At 41.3% G+C, this 23,294-nt stretch overlaps 1 protein-coding gene across 1 annotated transcript in view; it reads left to right on the plus strand.

Annotated features, from left to right (window-relative positions):
- The window catches only part of LOC115800622 (AT-rich interactive domain-containing protein 3B-like), a 56,632-nt gene extending 36,744 nt beyond the window's left edge, over window positions 1-19,888 (plus strand). The window contains exons 5-9 of the mRNA XM_030758106.1: window positions 9,744-9,927; window positions 12,027-12,286; window positions 14,282-14,554; window positions 15,540-15,632; window positions 15,755-19,888. Coding sequence (XP_030613966.1) covers window positions 9,744-9,927; window positions 12,027-12,286; window positions 14,282-14,554; window positions 15,540-15,632; window positions 15,755-15,960 — 1,016 coding nt within the window. The 3' untranslated portion in view covers window positions 15,961-19,888. The remainder of the gene's footprint in view (window positions 1-9,743; window positions 9,928-12,026; window positions 12,287-14,281; window positions 14,555-15,539; window positions 15,633-15,754) is intronic.
- Window positions 19,889-23,294: the final 3,406 nt, after the last annotated feature.

A 23,294-nucleotide genomic window follows, 5' to 3' on the forward strand; every position in this document is an offset into this window, starting at 1 on the left:
CTTTTGTTTGGAGACTTGCCAGCTTTGTGATGTTTTACACCAGCCCAAAGCGGCTGACAGTGCACAGAAGACAGCTCCTTTAACATACTGGCTGCCTGCTCACTGTAATAATTCTTACTAAGAAGCTCCTCTCCCTGTTTTCTAAGCAAATATACCTTCAAGTGAATTATCCATCACTGAACGTTTGCCTTTCTTCCCTTAAGTATTGTTCTTTTTATTGAGGTAGAAGGAAAACTTGGTGGAAGGAAGCAAGATGAATCTGTTGGTTTTTGACCTAATAAAAAATGCGTTAACCTCTTATTTTATGTGTCATCAACAATGAGACACATTAAATTTGCTCATATGAAAAAAGCTTTTGATATTTGTGAGCTAATGTTATATATTTCTCAGTTAGTGCAGAGATGAATGCACTTTGCAAACATTGCCTCGTGTAATCCTGCGCTCCTGTTGCCGGTATAGTGACATCACGCTGTGGTTGGGCTTGATAGTGTTGGCGCACATTGTCTCTGCAGATGGATGAAAGTGGCTTTACTAGTTCCAGTGTTATTCATTCTTTGTGGCGTGCTTTATTTTGACTTTAAGCTCACGGGACAATAGAAAGCCTTTGTTTTTCTTGCTTTTTGTGTTACTTATCACATCGGTGGTTAAATACAGCTGACAAAAGATAAGTCATTTGTTGCCCTTTCCTGCCTTGCCTCTTTTCCTTTGTCTGCCTTTCGCCCTCTGTTGATTCACATTAATTGCACTTTATTGACATAAAAGTAATGAAACCTCTGCAGCCAGAGATATAGGAGTATATTGACTGGCTTATATTAAATAGACTTTATTAGATGACTGTCTCTGTCTGTGTCTCTGCCAGCTGCAGCTTTAGCTTCATGCTTAGAATAGCAATGTATCTATAGTGTAATGTTACATTTAACTTCCCTTATGTGGAGGGCACTACATATCTTAACACTTGATATGAATTGGTCCGTCATGCAAGTGGTGGCTCTGTCTGGACTAAAGATAGCAAATTCCACGCACTCAAGGCTTTTTTACCTTTTATGTCCCTGGCCGTGCATTAAAAATAAAACAAACATGCCCCAGTGAACACCAGGGTCCTGACAATATGCTGGCCTGGAGTATGAACATAAACTAAACAGCCAGAGGCTGCCTACATAAAGTAAACTCCCAGCATGTGGAGCCCAGACAGTCGTCTCTCCTGTCAGTGTCTCCCTGCCTCACGTTAATGAAGAGTTTGGGCTGGTCTGTGTTGGTATTTCTAAAAATCCTGATTATACTCTTTGTCTATTTAAGTGCAAGGTTGACACACACCACACCCACACCCACACACACACACACACACACACACACACACTATATCTAATATACATGCACAGAAAACGTCTGAAGCAGCACATCAGACATTTTCTGCCTTTGCTAATGTGATTTTTGGTCAATTACAGTATTATGAAAGGTGCTTTCCCACTACTTTCACACGCGGTCGGGCCATGTTGAAACGTGAAACATGACTGATGTCACATGTGGACTAATTAAAGTTTTTTGTTTTTTTTTTTGTTTTTTTGGTTTTGGACCTCTGGTCAACTGAAAATAGCTTTTTTGTTTAGTTTTGGTTTCTTCTGTCTGAAATTGTTAACTTTTGCTTTTGTGGGCTCTTAAAATAGTTTGTTGTAAATGCACAGAATCTTGTTTTGATTTGATTTAACGGCAGATGGTGACATTTTCTGTGCATGTATGTTAGATTCATAAATACTGCATTGTAGCACACTATGGAGTTTGAGACCTCAGCAGTAACACAGGTGATTGACTTTTTTATATTCTGGGATTAGTGTTTAACTAACAGTGACTGTATTAAAATTGAAATGAGGAAATTGTAGTAAATAGAAGGCATAACTTGGGTTTGGTCTGATCTGCTGTGTAGATGTGGTGTTTGGAATAGAGAGGAGGGATGTGTCGCTCGGTGGATGTGGTGTTGGCACTCTAAGGACTCAGACACTGCCAGGAGGCCAGGGGCTGTTTGTGTTGGCTGACACCTTTCTTACCGCAGTAATCCAGTCTTTCTCCAGCTGGCTAGCTACCACACCTCCCCCTTTCCTGTGCTCCTTTCTTCCATCCTTCCTTTCTTCCCTCCTAATGGGACTGAACACAGTCTCGCTCTTCATCTTTTAATTCTTCTAGTTTTCCTGTTTTTTCGCTCGCTTTCAAGACCTTATACAAAAAACGAGAAACTCTAATGATCCATGTGATCAATCTCCAAATTGATCAGGACTGCTAAAGCAGCCAAAAACCATGAGATGATGTGCTGTTTCATTCTCTTCTCTTTTCCTCGCTGTCTTCTCTGCAGAGGGCAGTGAAACCTCACACCAGTCGATGTTCATTCAGTAAAAAATTTATTTCCTGTGTGTCGTCCACTGTAAGGCTGTCGCTCTGTCGCTTAATTATTTAAAGAAATGCCCATCAAATGAAGTCAGCAATATTTAATTTACCACTGCTGGCGTCAGGGGCACCCTATTGATTTATTATACAGGCCCTTTAATGTGAACAGCTGTTTCCTGCTAAAAATAGGTCAGAGGTCAGATAAAATGAACTTGTTCCATTTCATTTATTTATTTTTTGGTCTCACATTGAGGTAGAAAGCAATACATGTTATTCTCTGTCTAAGCAATAAGTAAAAGATTTTTTTCTGTCTCTTTTTTGTTTGATTTATCCGGTTTATCTTTGCCACAGTTTCCTTATGAAGTGATCATAAGCTTCTGAAATGTTTGTTACACTGTTTCCTTTACATATTACACTGTGTAATTGTGAGTGGGCATCATTGTGGTTTATTCTCATTGTGTGTCAGATGAGAAGTTCATACTTTATAATTGTAAAGTATCAACTTTACAATTCAAGTTTATACAATTACAGTTAATCATTCAGGAAAAGCATCTTAGGTATAAAATATAAGAATAATGCTTTATAAAATATTATTCCATGAACTACATTCTCCTTGTTTTATTTCTCCTCTGTGTGCATCATTATCTTCATCCCTTATCATCTGAAGTCTAGGCGTTTGAAGGTTAGCCCTGTGGCTCTTGTGTTCTCAGTGGAAGTTGGAGGAAGGACTTGGGTAGTGGTTTGGGGGCCCTCTGTCTTGGCACTTCCCACCAGAGCAACCTCTGACCTCTGATGCCATTAATCACTAGGCTTCTGATGGCCGTGTCCCTGGGGTAAAATCAGTCCGGGGCAAAGGATGATGGGAGGTGAGGCCTGCAGCCAATTACAGATTGGCTCAGAGTGGCCGAGTGGACAAATCAGGTCTTTAGAGAGAGATGAAACACCCAATAGTTGTCTGCTCGAGGAAGACATGGTCTTGTGTTGTTGGTGATCATAAAGGCTCTAGTTTTCTCTAGTGGAAATTAAGCAGTGAGGTTGAAATGGGAACAGGTACTCCAGAGGAGCAGAGTGCATGTGAGGCAGAGCGCTACTGTGATCAAAAGAGATGTTTGGACCTGGTCTCATTAAGCCTGTTAGAGCTAAATGTCTCCAGGGTTGGAAAGGGAGCAGATGTTGGACACCAAAGGCTGGCGACACGCTGGTTTTCGCAAATGAGGGAACTCTCTCTGGCTAACTGCCCCAGCCTTTGCTAATGTGATTTTTGGTCAATTACAGTATTATTAAAGGTGCTTTCCCACTGCTTTCACACGTGGTCGGGCCATGTTGAAACATGAAACGTGACCGATGTCACATGTGGACTAATTAATGCTTTTTTTTTTTCTGGTTTTAAAACCACCTCTGGTCAACTGAAAATAGCTTTTTGGTTTATTTTTGGTTTCTTCTGTCTGAAATTAACTTTGGCTTTTTTGTAGGATTGTGGGCTCTTAAAATAGTTTGTTGTAAATGCACAGAATCTTGTTTTGATTTGATTTAACGGCAGATGGTGACAAAGGCGCTGGTGTGAATAAAACCAACTGCTGGCCTGTCACTATGGGGCCAGTGTTGTTGTCTCATTTGTTGTGTCGTCATTGTTCACAGCCGGGCCGGTATGAAAACATGGCTTCCTGCTGACCTGCAGTTTAATTCACACATCAATAACCCCTAGCTGATCTCTGACCCCTTTAGTTGTATTAATTGTTTAATGCAGGATTGATGTCCAACACTGTATCAAAGAATGATGCAGAGCTCTGCTGGTCCTTTTGATGCATTGTTTGTTCTGGAAATGTTGGCGCTGCCCAGAGATTTAGTGAAAGTTCGGATTTCTTCACTTTGCCGCCTTCAAATAAGTCGTAACTTCTTTTCAAGTTGAAAGAAATCTGTGTAACATAATCTGTACTCTACATAAACACATTTAAATCTAACATGCATCGTACAGTTGACTTTTCTGCTATTACTTTAATTCATAAATTTATATATACATTTCAATTTGCCAATGCAGATTTTTACTATTTTTGTCATTTCTTCCGTCTTTATGCCCAAACACACAATTTCTCACAAAAAATAAATAAAGTTTTTTTTAGTCTTTCATCTTTGGATTAGATCCAGATGATTAGATCCTGTATCACTTCATGTGTTTGTCCAGCATCCAGAAAATGATGTTTGGGATTATTTTTAAATTGTGTGATCCTACAGTTTGTCCAGCAGAGCTGCAAAACTGTGTGCAGCACATATCACACCTGAGCAAATGGTGGCGTGGAGCCAAGCGGTTTCTGAAATGCAGTGCAGGAAAGTTAATATACAGTGACCCATGAATTTTCTCTTTCCATTCGAATACACTAACTCTGTGTGTATGTATTTGAAGAAGAGTAACTGATATATAAATATTTTAAACTATTTTACTCCCTAAAACTTGGCATTGAGCTCTACTTCGGATGAGCTCAAATGAAATATTAAAAACTTATGAATGAAGCTGGATCTGTAATAGAGAAAGTTCTGGCACCTTCACCCTGGTTTTAGCCCCAAATAAATAAAAAAAAAGCCCTGTGCCACAATGATAAATGAGAGTAAAAGAAGTGGTGCCGGGCACAGCAAACCCCGCTTTAGCTGATTTGAACGTTGTCCATCTCACAAACATTTTTTTGCAAATTTGGTATGAATCGGACTGGTGGATTTGCTGTAATGTTGTTAACAGACAGACAAACGTACCAAAAACAATACCCTGTCTCCCCCCTCCAGGTTAGGGGTAAAAAAATGGGGTTCATATCCTTTTAGAATATCTTGATTAGTTGTTTTTCAAAAACTGATGAAAAAGCACAATATAAACTTAAATATGGTGTCTTTCTCTTCCTGTATTACTCCCCCTCTAATCCACAGCGACTGATCCACACCCCTCTCACTCCAACGCTCCCCTCCCCTCTGGGATACATTTCATAATGTTGGCAGATTTTTAATTAGGGGTTTTAATTACTTAAGCTCTTTTTGATAATCAAATGATCAGACACAGCTGCGTAACAGTTCTGAAACCTTCGTACCGTGATACCCATCTGGAGCTTTTAGTGCTAGTCTGGTGCAAGCTGTTGTAAAGACTGTTCAGGTAATCAGTGAAGTGGAATTATGCCACAATAGTTTATTTTTTGTTGTTTATTATCTAATTATGATCAAGTGGTTAAAAAGTATTTTTAACACTTATTTATACCCCATAAGGGACAAAGAGAGAGATGAGCCTCATTCATTTGGATTATGGCTAATTTAACTTCTTGCTTAAACTAATGAGAATCCAAACCGGGTCTTAAACAAAGACATTAAACTAGTTCTTATTCCTTTTTAGTCATCATCTATCTCTCACCATATGAGCTCAAATAATCTATAAGAGAAGCCTGGATCCTGACAAGGGAAGATAAGATTTCTGCAGCTTTAACAAATGAAAAAAATCCATCCAACTATAAATACTACATCAGATGTAATTTATCTAATGTAGTATTTATATACATGAATAAAGGTGGACTTTTTGCTTTTATTTAATTTGACAGGTACAGTGTTCTGCAGTGTATATTGTATTCCTACAGGTGTTTTCTGCCTTTCACACTCCCCTCCAAAGGTTCTGGAACAGTGAGGCCAATCCCTTTATTTTTGCTGTAGAATAGAAACATTTGGGTCTGACATTAAAGAATGAATATGAGACAAAAGATCAACATCTCAGCTTTTATTCCCAGGTATTTACATCTGGATCTGATACACAGTTCAGAAGATCGCACCTTTTGTCTGAACCCACCCATTTTTCTTGTAAGTAAAGTATTGGAACATGTGACTGACAGGTGTGTTTTGTTGCCCAGGTGTGTCCTGTTACATTGATCATTCAAACAGTAAGTAGTGCTGAATGTCTGCACTCAGTGTGGGTTTTGCCTGTGCAGACTGTGCATATATAGTTAGAGGGGTAACCAACAGGAAAACCAGAGCGCTGTCTGTGGGTGAAAAACAATTGTGAAGTTGATCAGAGCCGTTGCACAAACGTTGTTCATAGCCAGTAACAACCATTTGGAACATTCTGAAGAAGAAAGTCGTCACCTGTACTAAGTAACAGATGTTGAACCGGTAGATCAAGGAAAACAACAGCAGCTGATGACAGAAACATAAGTGCTGTAAAGAAAGACCCTAAAACAGCTGTTAGTGACATCAGCAACAACCTCCTGAGGGCAGGAGTGAAGGGATCACAATCTATTCTTCACAGAAGACTTGATGAACTAAAGTACAGAAGCTTCACCACAAGATGCAAACCACTAATTATCAAAAAGAAGAGGAAGGTCCGGCTGGAGTTTGCCAAGAAATTCAGAGACGAGCCTCAGAAATTCTCAGACAGTTTTATGGACCGATGAGACAAAGATGAACCTTTACCAAGGTGATGGAAAGGATCTGCTCATGATCCCAAACATACGAGCTCATCTGTGAGACACAGTGGAGGTAGTGTCATAGCTTGGACTTGCATGGCTTGTTCTGGGGCAGGCTTATTAATCTTCATTGATGATGTCATGCATGATGGCAGCAGTACAATGAACTCAGAGGTCTACAGAAACATTTTGTCTGTCAATTTAAAGAAAGCTGCAACCAAAGTGATTGGGAGATCCTTCATCACGCAGCAAGATAATGACCCAAAACACACTGCCAAAACTACAGAGGAATTTATCAGGGGCAGGAAGTGGAAGGTTTTAGACTTGCCCAGTCAATCTCCAGACTTAAACCCTACAGAGCATTTTACCTGCTAAAGAGGAGAATGAATGGAGTAACCCCCCCAAAACAAACAACTGAAAGAAGCTGTGGTGAAAGCCTGGGAAAGCATCACAAAAGAAGAATGCAAAAGTTTAGTGATGTCAGTGGGTCACAAGCTTGATGCAGTTATTGCAGGCAAAGGATTTGCAATTAAATATTAAGTCTTATTCACTTTAATCTGTTTTAAGTTTCTGTTCCAATACTTTTACTCACAAGAAAAATGAGTGGATTCAGACAAAAGGTGCTATCTTCTGAACTGTGTATCCAATCCAAATGTAAATACATGGAAATAAAAGCTGAAATATTGATTGTTTCTCTCAGATTGATTTTTTTGATGTCAAACTCAAATGTTTTCAGTCTACAGCAAAAATAGGGAGTGGCCTCCCAATACTTCCAGAGGGGAGTGTACATGTTATCCCACCTAGCAGCTTGCTTTACTCATTAAATGTTTAAACCTTAGCAGCAGGTTCCAAAAGTCTTCAGTCTTTATTAATGTGCAGAATCATGTAGAGCTGAAGTCTTGTTGTAATTCTAGGCAGACTTTCAGAAGGATTTTCAGTGGACACAATAAAAGTGAAAAACTTCAGTGACCACTAACATTACAGAGTATTACTTAACACACCTAAACGGTCATGGCGCTTTGCTAGTGCTATCATGGTGTCTTGATCTCCACACTCCAAAGGTCCAGTTGTTCACCTGGGACCTTTGTACATGGCTTATAGACATGTTGCTAACTTAGGAAAATTAATCAGGGCTAATCTTCATGGCCTGATCACACTGCCATTTCACAAAGTCATTAATGAGCCCAATTCCAGGTTAAGAGCAGCCTGTGGAGGGGCTGATGGATTGGCTGGCATTAACTGTCAAGGCAAATCTGTACAACTCCCCTGCGCCGGGCCTGGCAGCAGTAACGCAGAGGGGTGTGGATTTACTCAGTGCAATCCTCTAAATGAGCTTCATTATACTGGCCTAGCCATGAGCCCCCTCCCACCGCTGCCCATGGATTAGCAGGTTGTCATGATCCTTCAGTCCCCTCCTCCTGCCTCATGCTTACGCTATTGCACATTGCACTTTTTGATTCTGTTGCATATGGGATCCACCCACCGCTCCTCCCTCCTTATCCACCCACCGTCTCCTCACCTCACGCTCCCGGCAAGGTTCGGTGCAGATAAGCTGTTGACGAGATTAATGCATCTGTATCAAAAGTCTAGAGCTGCTTTGCTTTGAGTTGTTTGTGAATCTCCTTTTCCAGGTCAAGCTAAATTGCTTAAATGGGTTAATATGTTTTCAATTTAACAGGCAGTAACCTTGTCACTCATGTCTAACCAGTATCCTGTGCTGCACTATTGTTTAATAATTTGATGCAGAATCCAAAGTTCTTCCTGTTCTCTTCATTTCCCTGTAAAAATTTCAAATCCAAGCTGTTCTTGCCATTTGCCAGCAGACAATGCCTCTTGGCAGTTTTGTGCAGGAGGAAAAAAATGCCCATCTTAATTAATTAAGTGAGTTACTGTGTAATTGCATCAGCGTAACAACGTGATTGGCTCGTCTGATCCCTCATCTGACAGTTGATTGGCCTCTTGTGGGCGGGGGACGGGGCTAACTGCCATGTTTAGTATTAATTTCCGGTCAGTTTCATTTCAGGATTGTGTGAGAGCCTTTTCTCGCTCTCATAGTTTCTCTCTGAGTAGTTGTTTTTGGTTTAAATATATTGTCTACAAACCAAGATATTTCAGCAGCAACTTAAATTTTAAAAACAGGTCCTTTTCCCACTGTAGGAACGTTTGCACGTTTTTTATGTTCCAACCAAAGACCTCTTCAAGGGTCATCATTGTGGGGGTTCATGAGTGCTTCTTAGTGGCCCTGAAAAAAACTGTTGGGTAGGGATCACTGATTGACTGACTAATTAAACTTGAAACAGCTACCTTTTTTTTTTTACTCTAGTAAAAGCAAGGTTGTAGGTCATTAAATTTAGGTATTGCACAGATGCCAAATAGCACCACAGCAGGCATCGTAATTTCCTCTGCTGCTGCTGATCCTGCTGTTGTTGCTGCTCTGGCTTGCTTTGAATTGACGTTGCAGTCAAAGTGGCTGTTCACTGCATTAAAAACAAAAGCTTGAAATTGCTGATTAGCTTTGTGCCACCTTGGACCTGTGCATCTACGCATTTTGGCAACAGATGCACTTTTCACGTAGTTCCAAAACCTCCCTTTTTATTGTCAATGCACTGCATGAAATGACTACTGTACTACTTAAAATGGTGGTAATTAAGTGTAGGGGAACCTCGAGTGGCCGAAACCTCTTGAAAGTGTGTCATTTTAGAGGGAACTCCATTGTGAGCCCCCAGAATTATTTGGTCTGAAAGACCATACAGGATCCATTTACGCTCCGTGTATTAAAAGATTTTTGTCCAAGTGAGACATAAATGCACTTTGAAATTAAGCCATTCTTTGTAAGACATTAATTCTGCTTTTAGAAATGTTTTCGGTACTTTATCGAGCCATATATATATATATATATATATATATATATATATATTTTTTTTTTTTTCCTGTCTTCCATAGGAACCCCAGTCAATCGTATTCCCATCATGGCCAAGCAGGTCCTAGATCTGTATATGCTGTACAAGCTGGTGACAGAGAAGGGAGGCCTCGTCGAAGTGATCAATAAGAAGATCTGGAGAGAAATCACAAAGGGACTCAACCTGCCCACCTCCATCACCAGTGCTGCTTTTACTCTGCGGACACAGTAAGTCTTTGCATTCGTGTCACAAAGCGACCAAACTAATTAAAGCCGCTGGAAATGAATAAAGAATTTCAAATGTGTATCTCATCATGTGGAAGCAAGCAGCTTCTTCATGCACTAAATATCTGTGTTTAGCTTTAAGGTATGTTCATTTAGGAAGCATTTCAGTCGTGTTTTCCAGTCGTCCTTCTCACTATGTCTTCTATTTTAATCACTCCAGCTGTCCACAGAATTGTTGTGACAGCTCTAGTTTTACTCGCATTATACGTGCGCATACACGCCTCCTGAGTACACATGCAAGAATCCACTCTTGCTGCAGCTTATACAGTATGTGGACGGGTTGTTTGGACTATTTGAATTTGTGTGTTGGTATGAGTATGAATGTCAATATGAACGCGTGCCTGCGTATTTATACACACGCATTGTTTGTTTTCTCCACCAGGCCACCCTTCCTCTTTAACATCAGCCCTTTAGAGCATTACATCACACACAGAGCCCATTGATTTCCATTGATTTATTGATGTGAATTTGGTCAGAGTTCACAGTGAATAAGGTGGGGTTTGACTGACAGCTTATAGGCCAAAACTAGCTTGCACTCCGGATGGAAATCCTTCAGCAGAAGTAACACCTCTCTATCTGGTCCAGCAATACATATCCCTAATGAGTCTTGATGTATTTTTAATGTTGCTGGACTGTTGTGTAGCATTGGTCTGCTGGCTCTATCTAATGGATGCTGCTGCTCTTGCTTCTTATTGATCCTTGGTACTTCTATCCCACCATTATGCAGTAAGCACGCATAATGTGTGTAGTGTGCTCATTTATGGTGTGGAAAACATTGCAGAGCTGTGACTCTGCATACTTGTGGAGCTGCTGTGCTGTCATGCAGATATAATGAGCATGTTTTTAACAAAGTTTTATACCAGTAAATTCACTGTAAATGTATGGATTTAATAAAACAGGTTACTTTGAGTTTAATGAAGTAGCTTAATGTATAAATGTGCAACCTAATATCTGTTATCAGGGTGAAAGATTAGAGAAATAAAGTTGAGAGAGGTTTTTAATGTGTGAGTGTGCACAAAGGATTTGAGACAGGGGCAGAATCATTGTGGCAGCAGTGCTGGGGATAAAAGGTTGGGTCTTTATTGAAAGCAGTGTATTCTTTTGTCCTAAACTAAAGTACTGACAAAACCCAGAAACTGACAGTGAAATAAAACACAGTAACCTCTGCTATCTAAACAAATGCACTGGGCTGTGTACTCATTTGGAGCTTAACAGAAAAACAGTACATCTGTCCTCTTATTGCACCTTTAAATGGCCCTCAGTTATGCTGGTTTTTTTTTTCTGTCACACATATACAGTAGTCGATGCTCATATTGAAAATGGGCAAACTTTATTAGCATGTATGCAAGTAATCCCTGTGAGCCAGTAGCTCAGACTGATCTAATTGATTGCGAACGTTTGAGAGAGTTTTTTTCTATTCTTGGCTCTGTATTTTGTCATTGAGGGTCGATATTGTTAATATGGTTGTCTCAGGCACACATAAGTGGCAGTGACCAGAGAAGCCCCCACCCACCTGCTGTTCAAATATTTGTTTGCAAACAGAAAACAGAAAGAAATCATCTTAAAGTGAAGGAAAGGGAGCCGGCACGGCACACTACAGAAAATAAGGATTATTTTAAACTTAAACCACGCAACGCTACTGTAGAAGAGTCCAAGAATAAAATATTCTATAAATTAGCAGAATAGGTCCACGTTAAGTCAGATAGCACTGGGAAAATCTGGAAGAACTAAAATATTAGAGCATTAACTGACTAAAAATTAGACATACTCAGTTAAATATTTTATTGGAAGTGTGGGAAAACACATTTTTACATATGATAACAAGAGTGCTCGAACTACTGCTGCACAGATTCTCTAATTTAATGCATTTCTTATTCAGTTTGTATGTTAATGTGTCCCATGTTGTTGACTCTGATTCAAAGAAGGCTTTCAGCTGTAATGTTCTTATATAGTCTGATATTGTAGCATTAATATAGATACTATCCATGCAAATGTTTCTGCGGTGCTCTCACATATTACTATACATTTGCTTTTTCCTTAAGGTACATGAAGTACCTGTATCCGTATGAGTGTGAGAGGAAAGGCCTCAGTTCCCCAGGCGAGCTTCAGGCCGCCATCGATAGTAACCGACGCGAGGGTCGCCGTCCATCCTACAGCAGCAGCCTGTTCCGCTTCTCTCCCTCTCCCAGCACAGCTCCCCACATCCTTTCACCTCCCAAGATGCACCTTCCCAGTCTGGGAGCGGGGACCTCAGTGACCATCAATGGGCTGCAGGCCTCACCGGGACCTTCTCTGAAGAAAGGTACATGCTTTAAAGGTTGACATTACAAAGCTCCAGAATCTGGTCTATGCCCTTTTGGTCAGTAAATAGAAATGGGGTTTACTTTCTGGTGCCAGTCTGACAGGCCTCAGCTGTACATATTGTGTGTTAGTGTAAAGGTTCTTTGGATCAATTAAGGTTACGCTGAGCTAAGTAAATGTTTACATCTGAAATCCAGCTGCTTTATATTGGTTGGTATAGCTCGGGTGTTTTTCAGCTGCGCTTGCTGAGACCTTGAAAGGAATTGTAGAGAAATACTGCCCTCTGTCACAACTTTGAGAAATTACACCTAGCCATAATTGATAAAGCCTTAAAAAGAACATTAGTTCCAGGCAAGGGTTGTTTAAAGAGGCCTGTTCCCTACATATGGACCCTGACAATTTTCATTTGTTTTTGTCAAATATCTGTGTGAATGTAAAAGTGTCCCACTCTTTGTGTGTGTGTGTGTGTGTGTGTGTGTGTGTGTGTGTGTGTGTGTGTTTATTCATTTTTAGTGTATATTAGTGGTTCTTTGTATGTGTGTAGTCCAACCAGGTGTTTGAGGAGTCCACATGTGGAACAACTCTGCCTCAGGTTATGGAGGCCCTCACCTTTTACTCTAGATTAATAACATGGTTCCCACAGTGGTGGGGGACACTTCATGAACTTTGAAGCCTTTAGTCCACATCAGTAGGATCTGGTTGATAACTGTCATTACACTGCTGTGTTATCTGAAGTCAGTTTAACTTTGTAGGAGTGTGACTGTTGTGAACTCCAGCAGAATCTGCGGTTTAAATTAAAAAAAGAAAAAAAAAAGATTTTGACTCATACAGGAAGACGTGCAGTCGAGCTGATCCAGGAACTGTTCTTGTGTAACTAACCAAAGCAGCTCTGTTTAATTATAAATCAGTAGTTTTAAAAATAATTAATGACAACTCAATCAGATAAATTAAGAACAGTTTAATCAAAATCAAAGTAGAAAATTGTTTCTTGTTTTCTTGCTAACAAACCTTGAGTCTGGTATATAGTTTCATACACGAGTTATGATAAAACTACTTTTCTTTCACAAAAACCTGACATTCGAGTTGATTTTCTGAGCAGTTCAGTTAAAATCTGGAATTATCCCCATCTTCTGCCTTCATAATCTTTTTAGGTAGGAGATGTCAGAAAATTAATATTACAGTACAGTTTATAACTGTAGAAAGTGATGTGCACTTGGTTTTCCCTGGGATTTTAGAGGTTGTGTGTCCTGGAATTCAGTGTTGGTGTTATTTTAAGATTGTTTCCCATAATGTAAAATTGTATGGATAACTTGTACACATAAAAAGATGTTTTATCTGCACTACTTCATTTGTGGAGTTAGCATAGCATACAAGTTTCTGGTTGTTGTATATATTTGTTTCAGCTGCTGGCAAAACAGTTACCTGAGTATATGTTTTGTGTTACCAGCCTCGCTCTTTAGGAAAGCGCAGTTGTGGGTAACCCGTGTGTGATGTAGTTCAAGGGGCCCGTTGTTGTAGGAAGTAAGCGACTCTCTTTGTTGCAAGTATGTGAGAAGTAGTGCGGCCTGCATGTAGCCACAGCCGCTGTGAAGTGCGTGCCGATACGGGCGATCAAGTTACTGTAAATCAGCTGTGAGTTGGAGACATTTCAGTATAACAGTTACTAGATGTTGCATACTGTGTTCACTGCCCCAGAAAAGGAAATGAGACATGCAACCTAAAACCACATGTCTCCCTGTTTCAGTTAGGAGCTGTGGATCTTCTTAAAAGGTAAATCTGGGGGCTTGTCTAAACTCTGGTATCTTGCAGAATTTGAGGGTCTGTCACATAGCAGTGATGCTAACTTTTATTCAATCACTAATTGATCATTTGCTCCTACTAGGTAAGACAGAAAACCTTTAACAGTCAACAGTTTCATGAATTTCATTTTTAAATGTGTGCGGAATCACAAATGAGCCCTCGAGTGATTCAAACTAAACTTCCACGTCTCCTCCAGATGACCTGACCCCTCCAATCATGGCTGCAAGGCCCTCCATGGCTCTGGCCCTGGGTCAGCAGCAGGTTGCTGGTTTGGCCAGAGCTGCCACACTGGAGCAGCTCAGAGAAAAGCTGGAGACCGGCGGTGGAGAGGGGCCAGAGAGGAAGATGGCTCGCCTGGCAGAGGAGCAGCAGCGCCTGATGCAGCAGGCTTTCCAGCATAATCTGCTGGCCATGGCTTCCCAAATGCCTATGAACCTGCGTCTGGGAGCCCCCGCCATGCCCACCAGAGGTCAGTGTTGACAACTTTGCTGAGATGGTGTTTAAAAATATACAGTATTTTATTTTTCCATTGAAATTAGAGGTCCCACATCATGACATTGCAGTTTTAGTCTGTTTTGAGATGTCCACAAACTTTGGTGAATGTTTATGGGCATTCACCAAAGACCTAAAGCAACATGCTGCTAACACAGACCAAATGCACTGCTGTACATGGAGTTACCCAACTGAAGAAAATCTTCTTTCTGGGGAGAATCTGAAGCTCCTTTCCTTGGTCGTGTCAAACCCATCAGGTCTACTCTGCTGCCAAAAACAAATTTATTTTCCCTTGCAGAACACACAACCTCCTGAGTAACTGCTGCCCATCAGTTAATTGCATAACTTTGGTGTTTTAATATGTTAGTTCTGATGCAAACAAATTTGTTGAAACACAAAATTCATATACATGTTATTCCATAATTATTTGAACAGTGACCAATTTTTGTAATTTTGCCTTTTGCTTGTGCGCCACCCTGTGGCCATATGTGTTGGGTTGTTATCCATCTGTGAAACAGCGCCCAATCCATTTTGCAGCAGTGTTTGAGTCTGAGCAGAGCATAGACCTGCACATTGCAGAATTCATCCTGCTACTTCATCAGTAAACACTAGTGACCCAGTTCCACTGGCAGCCTTACATACCCGTGCCATAACATTGCCTCCATCACGTTTGAAAGGTGATGGTTCATGAGCTACTTCCCCCTCACTTCATTTTGGTTTCATCTCTCAAAATTTGACCCTACAGTAACTGTTCTAATGTTCTACTACATGCAAGTTCAACACTTGGAATCAATTCCAGATCTTTTATCTGTCTAATCTGTCATGAAATAACAAAGGAAACAGGCCTCACACGGTCAGGAAAGTGTCTAAATACATATTAAGCATTAATGTTAGAATCTTCAGGAAAAATTAAAAAAAACTAAGCACATAAATAATCCATCCACTCTTTTTGCTTTCTTCAGAAGAGAAGCAGCAGGACATGTCTCTGAGTATCTCAACCAATGGAAATGCCAGCATCACTGTCTCAGTAGAGGTCAATGGCACAATCTACTCAGGTGTGTATAGGGGGAACTTAGGTGAATGTCTTATTCTTAACCCCTGCAGTGATGAAAGCATCATGCTCATTTTTAGCTAATGATGTTTCTCCCTTTTTTTTTTTTCTTTCTTAATTATTAAGGAACCCTGTTCGCCCAGAAGCCTGGTGGGGGCCCAGGGCCATCTGTGGCTGCTGCTGCTGCTGCTACCGCTGCTTCAGCCTCTCCTGCTGGAACCAGTGCGAGCTTTGGCTTCTCCGCACCCCAGGCCCAGACCCTCAGCCCCACATCCTCTTCCTCCTCCAAGGGTCCCAGCTCGGCTGAGCCGACCCCCACCGGGTCACCCTAACTCAGGCCGCCCTTTGTACCTCTTCCCCAGGCCTCTGCTCCTGAATATACAGTACAATAAGAAACCGATAAGAAACTGTTGCACAACAAATACCTCATCAACCTGTCTTGGCTGTCCAATCATGAACACAGAGCCTGAGAATTTAATGTGTCCAAAATAAACTGCTATGCATTTTATTTTGATCTAGCACACACACACACACACACACACACACGGAAACACACACGGAAACACAACACTACAAACGCATACATCATGCACAGACACACATACGTTTGTTAATCCTAATCGACATGCTAAACACAATCAGCTCAGCCAAAACCCACTGACAGGTGTAGTCACAACTGAACTTGAAAAGTTTATTTTAGGACATTTTGTTTGTTTGTTGCCATTTTGTTGTCTTTTTTTTTTTTTGGATTTTGTGTTTTAGAATGATTTTGTTTTTAGTTTTTCTCTTTTTACATACCTCAAATCAAATAACCTGCAGTGGTGTCTTTACCTCAGGAGCTGTAGAATATTTAACCTGAATCAACTTTATTTTTATATATTTTTTTTTGACCTAGTTGCAATCAGAGGAAGTTGGGTAACTCTCACCCGTGGAACCCTGTGTACAGAGCACCCAACTTACAATGATGGTCCTCCAACCGGGGCTGCTCAGGTTTCTTCAACATGCTGTAGCGTCAAACTGGTGATGATCTGATGCTGTAGATCAGCACATTAAATACCTCATTTCATCCTTTCAGCTGCTCTCAGTTGAGATCTTGAGAAGTCCACTGGAAAGGTTGCAAATCTAAAATTTAAATAGTCTCAGCTCCACGTGAGTGCACAAAATCGGGTTAACAGCAACAGGCCCAGTAGAGCCTGAGCTTCGTGTTTCCACCCAGAGCGGTACAGAGGGGTGATACTGAGGCATTCCTAGCTCCTGCAGAACAGATTTGAGTGTGTTGTTCCCCCATTGTGTTTGTGCATCCTTCCTCCAGCTGCAGCCACAGAGCTGAATGTCGAGTGGGGTGGCGTCATCATCATATATCTCTGACCACACACTGACCTCTCTGCTCTGGGGGGGGGGGGGCGTCTCTCTCAGGAAATGCAATGTGACAAGGAATCACTGTCAGCTTAACGAGAAACAAAAAAAAACAAAAAAAAAAAAAAAAAAAAAGGATTAATACGTGAAGAATGCACAAGCCTACATGACTGTTTCAAGAATACCTCATCAGACTCTCTGAAAAGGAGAGCGACACTACATACCTCATACGGCTGCGAAGCCATCGAGACTTGACGCCCCGAATCCTACGTGAACTGTTATGGACATACTGACACACTGCTGGTGGTTTTTGGGGACAAAGAAGTGGGACGGGTTTGATATCTTTCTCCTGTATTTACTTGTAGAACGTGTTTCACGCTTGCTTCTTCTTGCATTTTTATTTTCTTTTAGGTTCATCAGGTTGTCTGAGAAGAGTAATATATCTGAGTTTTTTTTTTTTCAGCAGAGAAGAACAGAAAAGAAAAGATTTTTTTTTCTTTCTTCATAATGACGTTTCCATTGGGTTAAGAGCAGATCGATGCAACCTTAAGTTTGACTGTGTATGCCTAAATTGCATCTTTTTTGTGATGATGGCAAAATCATGATATGCATTTGAACAATCATGTGACCAGTGTTTTTTTTTTAACACCTCCATCCTCTGGTTATTGCACAGCTACATACCAAAGACTAGCACGGTCAGTCTTCATGAATGCCTTGTACAATCCTGCAAACACCTGATGTGCACAGCAAGGCAGGTCTCACTTGGACTTCAAAAGGTGGCTGTTTCAATCTGATTAGATTACAGCAGAAATGGTGATTTAAAGACTCAAAACCTGAGTACATGACTTGTACATATGGGGATAATTGGCAGATATTCATATTTCATTATTTAAAACCAAAGTCCAGATGCACTTGCATTTATCTTTTGCATTTGGGCTTCTTGCACTGTTAATACAGTCCCTCACAGTCAATGTGGACATTCACTTTTATCGACTTAGCCCAGACACAGCTTGTTTATGATGAACCTCTTATCATAAACCTCCCTTTAAACAACTTTTTAAAGTCATTTTTAAAACTCCCACAAAAGAACAAAATTTTCTAGCTGTACCTGTGTTGAATGTAAGGCATTTTAACTATTTAGACCTCTTTAAGCCCTGTGTGGTCTGAGGGGGGCAGCCTTGTTGCTTTTCTTAGATTGTATTTTAGCCATTACGTGTCAGGTTTTGCAGTGCAGATCGCAGGTCAGGGTCTGAGAGCTTTTGAGGGCGGAGCTGTTAGTCGTTCGGCATGCCCTTCACGCCCCTCTATGACACATAACTGTACTTTATAAAAGGTGAGGAATATAGATGCTGCCTTAAAGTTAGTTGCTGGTGGGATCTGCACCGTGCGGGTTTCCCTTCGTCTGGCTGGGAAAAGTCTTTCTTTTCAATCTTAATCCTTTTGAAGAGCTGTCACATTTTTTTGGGGGGGGAAACAGTTAAATAAGATGTTAGACAAAAGTTATCATTCAGTTTGTTGTGTTATCAAGTGAGTTTTGATATTTATTTGTTTTTGTTTTTTTTTCTGGTGGACCTTCGTTTTTAGTAACAATCTTCATTATTTAGGCTGTTACTGAAATATTTTCTGTTTTCTAAGTCCAACCTTATTCTAAGCAGTGACTGTTTGATGGTGTAGCTTCACTGCCTTCGTGCATTGGTGTGTTTGTGTGCAAGCAGGTGTAATATATACAATGAGTAATGACATTAAAAACACTGCAGGCGGCGCCACTGCTGCATTTATTATGTTGGAGGGGCACAAGGTGAAGAATATTTAAGTGGATAAAGTTTTATCCAACATCTTTCTGCTGTACTCATACAGTTCCAGTTTGTACAGAGGATAAAGGGCATTTCTTTTTTCTTTGTGGCTCCTTACAAAGTGGGTAGTGGGTCACCTTTCTTCTTCAGTGCTGGCTTCAGCCCAACAACCCTCTGGTCACTGCCTTTCAGGCTCCTGTCACCTGACTCGCTGGATAAGTACACTTTATATAATGTGTTGTGCCTGTATACCTGCATCCATGTGCGAGTGTGAGCTTATGTGTGTCTATTACAGACCCCCCCCTCCACCTCTTCATACCACATTACCTCAGGAGCAGTGAGCTGCGCTCAGTGTTGAAGCTGCATTGAGGGATGAGTGCTGACAGAAGCTGTGGTCATTTTCGCTGAATACTTTGGATTTAGTGTTGCTTTTCTTTCTTTTTTCCTTTTTGTCGTCAGTAACTGCATGCAAGGTCTCGTCACTCAGGAAGCTGTGAAGTTGGAAGTATGCGGATCCTTTTGTCTCTCCGATGATTTTTGGAGTTAATTCAATTTTAAATTGTTTAAAAACTAACCTGATCTGTGTACAAACAGGTGCATATGCAAGTGGTTATTGAATACCTCATTTATCAATTTTATGTTGTTTTTTGGCTTGTACAATGCTCCCTATATTAATTCAACTGTGGGGTTTGTGCATATTTTTGTACTGTTATTATTATTATGGACATGATAATAATGATATTACTGATATTATAGTTTTCTCTTTGATTAAAGCAAACAAAAAAAAATAGGACAAAACCTGAATGCTTGTAAAAACTGGTTTGTGCTGATTGTATTTATGAGGAGCACTTTTCAAAAGTGGTTTTCACACATTCAGTTTTGTTCATATCAGTTAATATAAAGATATGGTTCTCAGGGCTTTAAACTTGTATGTCATGATAAAGTTTTACTTTATATCTTATTTCTCTGTGTGTTGGTTTTGTTTTGTTTTTTTCTTTTTTTCTTTCAGCTGACATCACCAAATATGGACGCGCCAACGTGATCAACGTGTTTTTACATTTCTGCTTTGAAGCTTAAACACAGACGTGTGTTTACACTCCTTAAACTTCGTTACCATTAAAACAAATTTTCAACAAATATTTACAAGTATTAGGTTCAGTCATTTCAGCACCAAAAACTACTGTACTGTGCAAAAGTCTTGAGCCACACCTTCTTTCTTTATATGTTGTTTCCAAGGGGTCTTGCAGTTTTTTAACATGGTCTTGAGAAACTGGTGTACTTAAGAAACAGGAAAAAAACCAGCAAAGATCTGACAGAGGAACTGAGGTACATCTGGTCTTTGAGTTGATCCATCTGCTGTTCACTGAAACCTCATCAGAAATCATCTCAGTGCTTCCATTGAGATCAAGGCTGAAGGATGCCAAATTATATAAGAAATGAGACTCAGTTTCAATCCATGGAGGCATCCAGGAAAGGAGTAGGAAAGGAGTGGGAGTCTAAGGCCATCTGGAAAACGTAGCGGAGGCTCTGTCATGGTTTGGGGCTGGATTTCAGCCAGTGGTGTTGTTAAGTTAAAACTGATGAAATTATAAATGCAGAAAAGTACCATCAGCGTTTGATTCACCATACAGTATGAAAGCGTCTGACTGGCAACTGCTTCATTTTTCAGCATGACAATAATGCCAAACACATTGCCAATGAAGTAACTATACCAGACTAGCAAAGTCAGGACCTCAACATTACTGAGGCAGTGTGGGGTCACCTCGACAGAAAACAGGACAAAAGGCAACCAGCATCTAAAGAAGAGTACTTAAAGAAATTACAAGAAAGCTTGCCTAAGAGACTTCAGGCTGTGTTGAACAATAAAGGTGGTCAATATCCTAAATATTGACTTTCAAATTTTTTATAATTGTACAAACTGCCTTTTATAGTAAATTTTTATGTATGTTTACATATTTCAATCAATCGCTGCACCCATCCCCATTTCCCCAGCAGAATTATAAAAAAAAAATGAGTGGTGGCTCATGATCTTTTGCACAGTACCATATCACAAGACTGAAATATTTGTTTTAGAAGTGTGATTGTTAATCTCTACTATAATTTCTCAAGTGGCCCTGAAACTGCACTTCTTGTAAACCAGCAAGTTCCTGGAACATCTCGTTCAGGAAATGTTGTAATAAAAGTTGTGAAAAATGTCATATTTCCATCAACCCAATTTTTTAAAGGGTTAACTCGGGAGTAATTTTAGGCCTTTGACAGTGACCGTGGAGAGGAAGACTAAGGCAATGGGGTTCTGCAAATTGTCCACCATTATAGTATGTGCCATAGACTGTATATGACAGCTGTCTTAAACCTGCATTCTTACTAATGGCCAAAAGGGGGCAACACCTTTGGTTGCAAAACGAATTAGATGTCTTAAAATTAGAGTCTGACACAAATGTGACACCCACCACTTCCACTTGGCCTTCCAGTTCCAAGGAAGGACTAATGTGACTATTATTGTTTATTGATCTTTTTCATGTAGAACAATATCAGGGTGGCCACGGGCAAAACAACAAACAAAACATAAATAAATAAATAACAGGCCTCCTATCAGCTCCCCTAACCTAAACAGGAGAAAAGGTTTTAGAAAGAAAAAGGTTACCATAAAAAGAAAAGCAAATGCTAGTCTAGTGGTTTCAGAGTCAAATGAATAAAACCCGACACATTCACATAGCAACAGCTGGCTGTAGAACAGGGGTGGGCAACTCCAGGCCTCGAGGGCCGGTGTTTATGATGAACACATTTTGATACATAGAAAAACAGTTAAACGTTTATCTATTCTAACAGCCGGTGTTCTGCAGGTTTTAGATGTGTTCCTGATCCAACACACCTGAGTCACATATATAAGTCATTAGCAGGCCTCTGGAGAACTTGACTGCATACTGAGGAGGTAATTCAGCCATTTGATTCAGGTGTGTTGGATCAGGGACACATCTAAAACCTGCAGGACACCGGCCCTCGAGGCCTGGAGTTGCCCACCCCTGCTGTAGAAGGACCCAGTCTTGTCAGGTCTTAATTTAAAGTTGGCGCCTCCCGTCTCCAACCAATGGCCAGATGCCCTCAGTACCTTACATAATTGAAAACAGAACAAAACGAACAGCACACCCCAAAATTATGACCTGGATCATGACACTCATTTTATACATTACCAACACCATTTCTGTGATAGACAGGCAGCCTGTCCAGGGTGTACCCTGTCTCTCACCCTGTCACAGCCTCCCCATGACCCTGAACTGGACAAGCGATAAAGAAAATGGATGGATGGTCAGTCCCCATTGAGTGTCTTCAAAAACATGCCTCGCTATCTTATGATTGAAAAGTTGCTAGCCTATGAGAATACAGAGTCCCTGTATAGACTGAGGCCTCACTAACCAGTGGGTAATGTCAGTATTGTATATTGTAGCGATTCTCTTAGTTAGAGAGCGTGTTGATGTTGTGGGATTTCGGACTGTTCGGGAGGTTCGTGAAGGCAGCATGGAGAGAGAGAAAAGACCGAGAGCTTGCCTGTGTGTGTGTGTTGCTGTTCCGTTGTTGTAGTTGTGGTTGGCGTGGCTGTGGCCTACAGCAGCCGTTTTTCTGCTAATAAAGACGACCTTTGTTGTGAACATCGCCGACTGTGGAAGTGTGTTTACAACGTTACATTGGTGTCAGAAGTCAAACTGCTAACCGTCGGCTAGCCCTGCTTCGGCTACCTCAGTTGACAGCCTGCGCTAACTATGGCAGCGCAGCGAGATGTGGCCGGGGCCCGCCCGAAGATCAAGAGAGAGGCTATGGACAGTGACTTTGGGGGCACGCTGGGTCCTGAGGGAGCGGACAGTGCCGGAGAGCGTTTGGCCCGCCTCAGACGGACTGCCAGAGGCCTGGCGGCCGCCGCTGGCTTTAGCCCATCGACTGCAGGAATATACGTGGGCGCGGAGACGCCCGCCCCGAACAGCGCGGGGCCCGTGCTTGGCGATAGTGGCGCCCGGCCCTGCCAGGCAAATGTGAAAACCCCCAAGTACTCCGGTAAGGCTGACTGGGAGGCCTTCCATGCTCAATTTGAACTGTTAGCGCATGCTGCGGCCTGGTCCACAGACACTAAAGCACTCCAGCTAGCCTTGTGCCTCACTGACGACGCTTTGGCATGCCTGCTGCTGCTTAGCCCAGCGGAGAGGGGTGACTACAGGGCTCTGGTTGGTGCTCTGCAGCGGCGGTTTGGGCAGTGTGGCCAGCCTGCTGTCCTGCGGTCCGAACTGACGAGTAGACGGAGACAACCGGGTGAGCCGCTTCACGCTTTGGCTAATGACATTGAGATGCTAGCGAGGAAAGCATATGCCCACATGCCCATCGACGTGCAGAACGAGCTGGCCAGAGACCAGTTCATCCGCGCCATTATCCCTGGTGAGCTGCGCATCCAGACTCAACTTTCCCACCCCCGCAATCTGCACGAGGCCCTGGAGATGGCCTTGGAGAGGGAGGCCGTGGTGGCTTCTGCG

The sequence above is a fragment of the Archocentrus centrarchus genome, chromosome 3 (assembly GCF_007364275.1).
Source record: "Archocentrus centrarchus isolate MPI-CPG fArcCen1 chromosome 3, fArcCen1, whole genome shotgun sequence".
NCBI classification, from domain to species: Eukaryota; Metazoa; Chordata; class Actinopteri; order Cichliformes; family Cichlidae; genus Archocentrus; species Archocentrus centrarchus.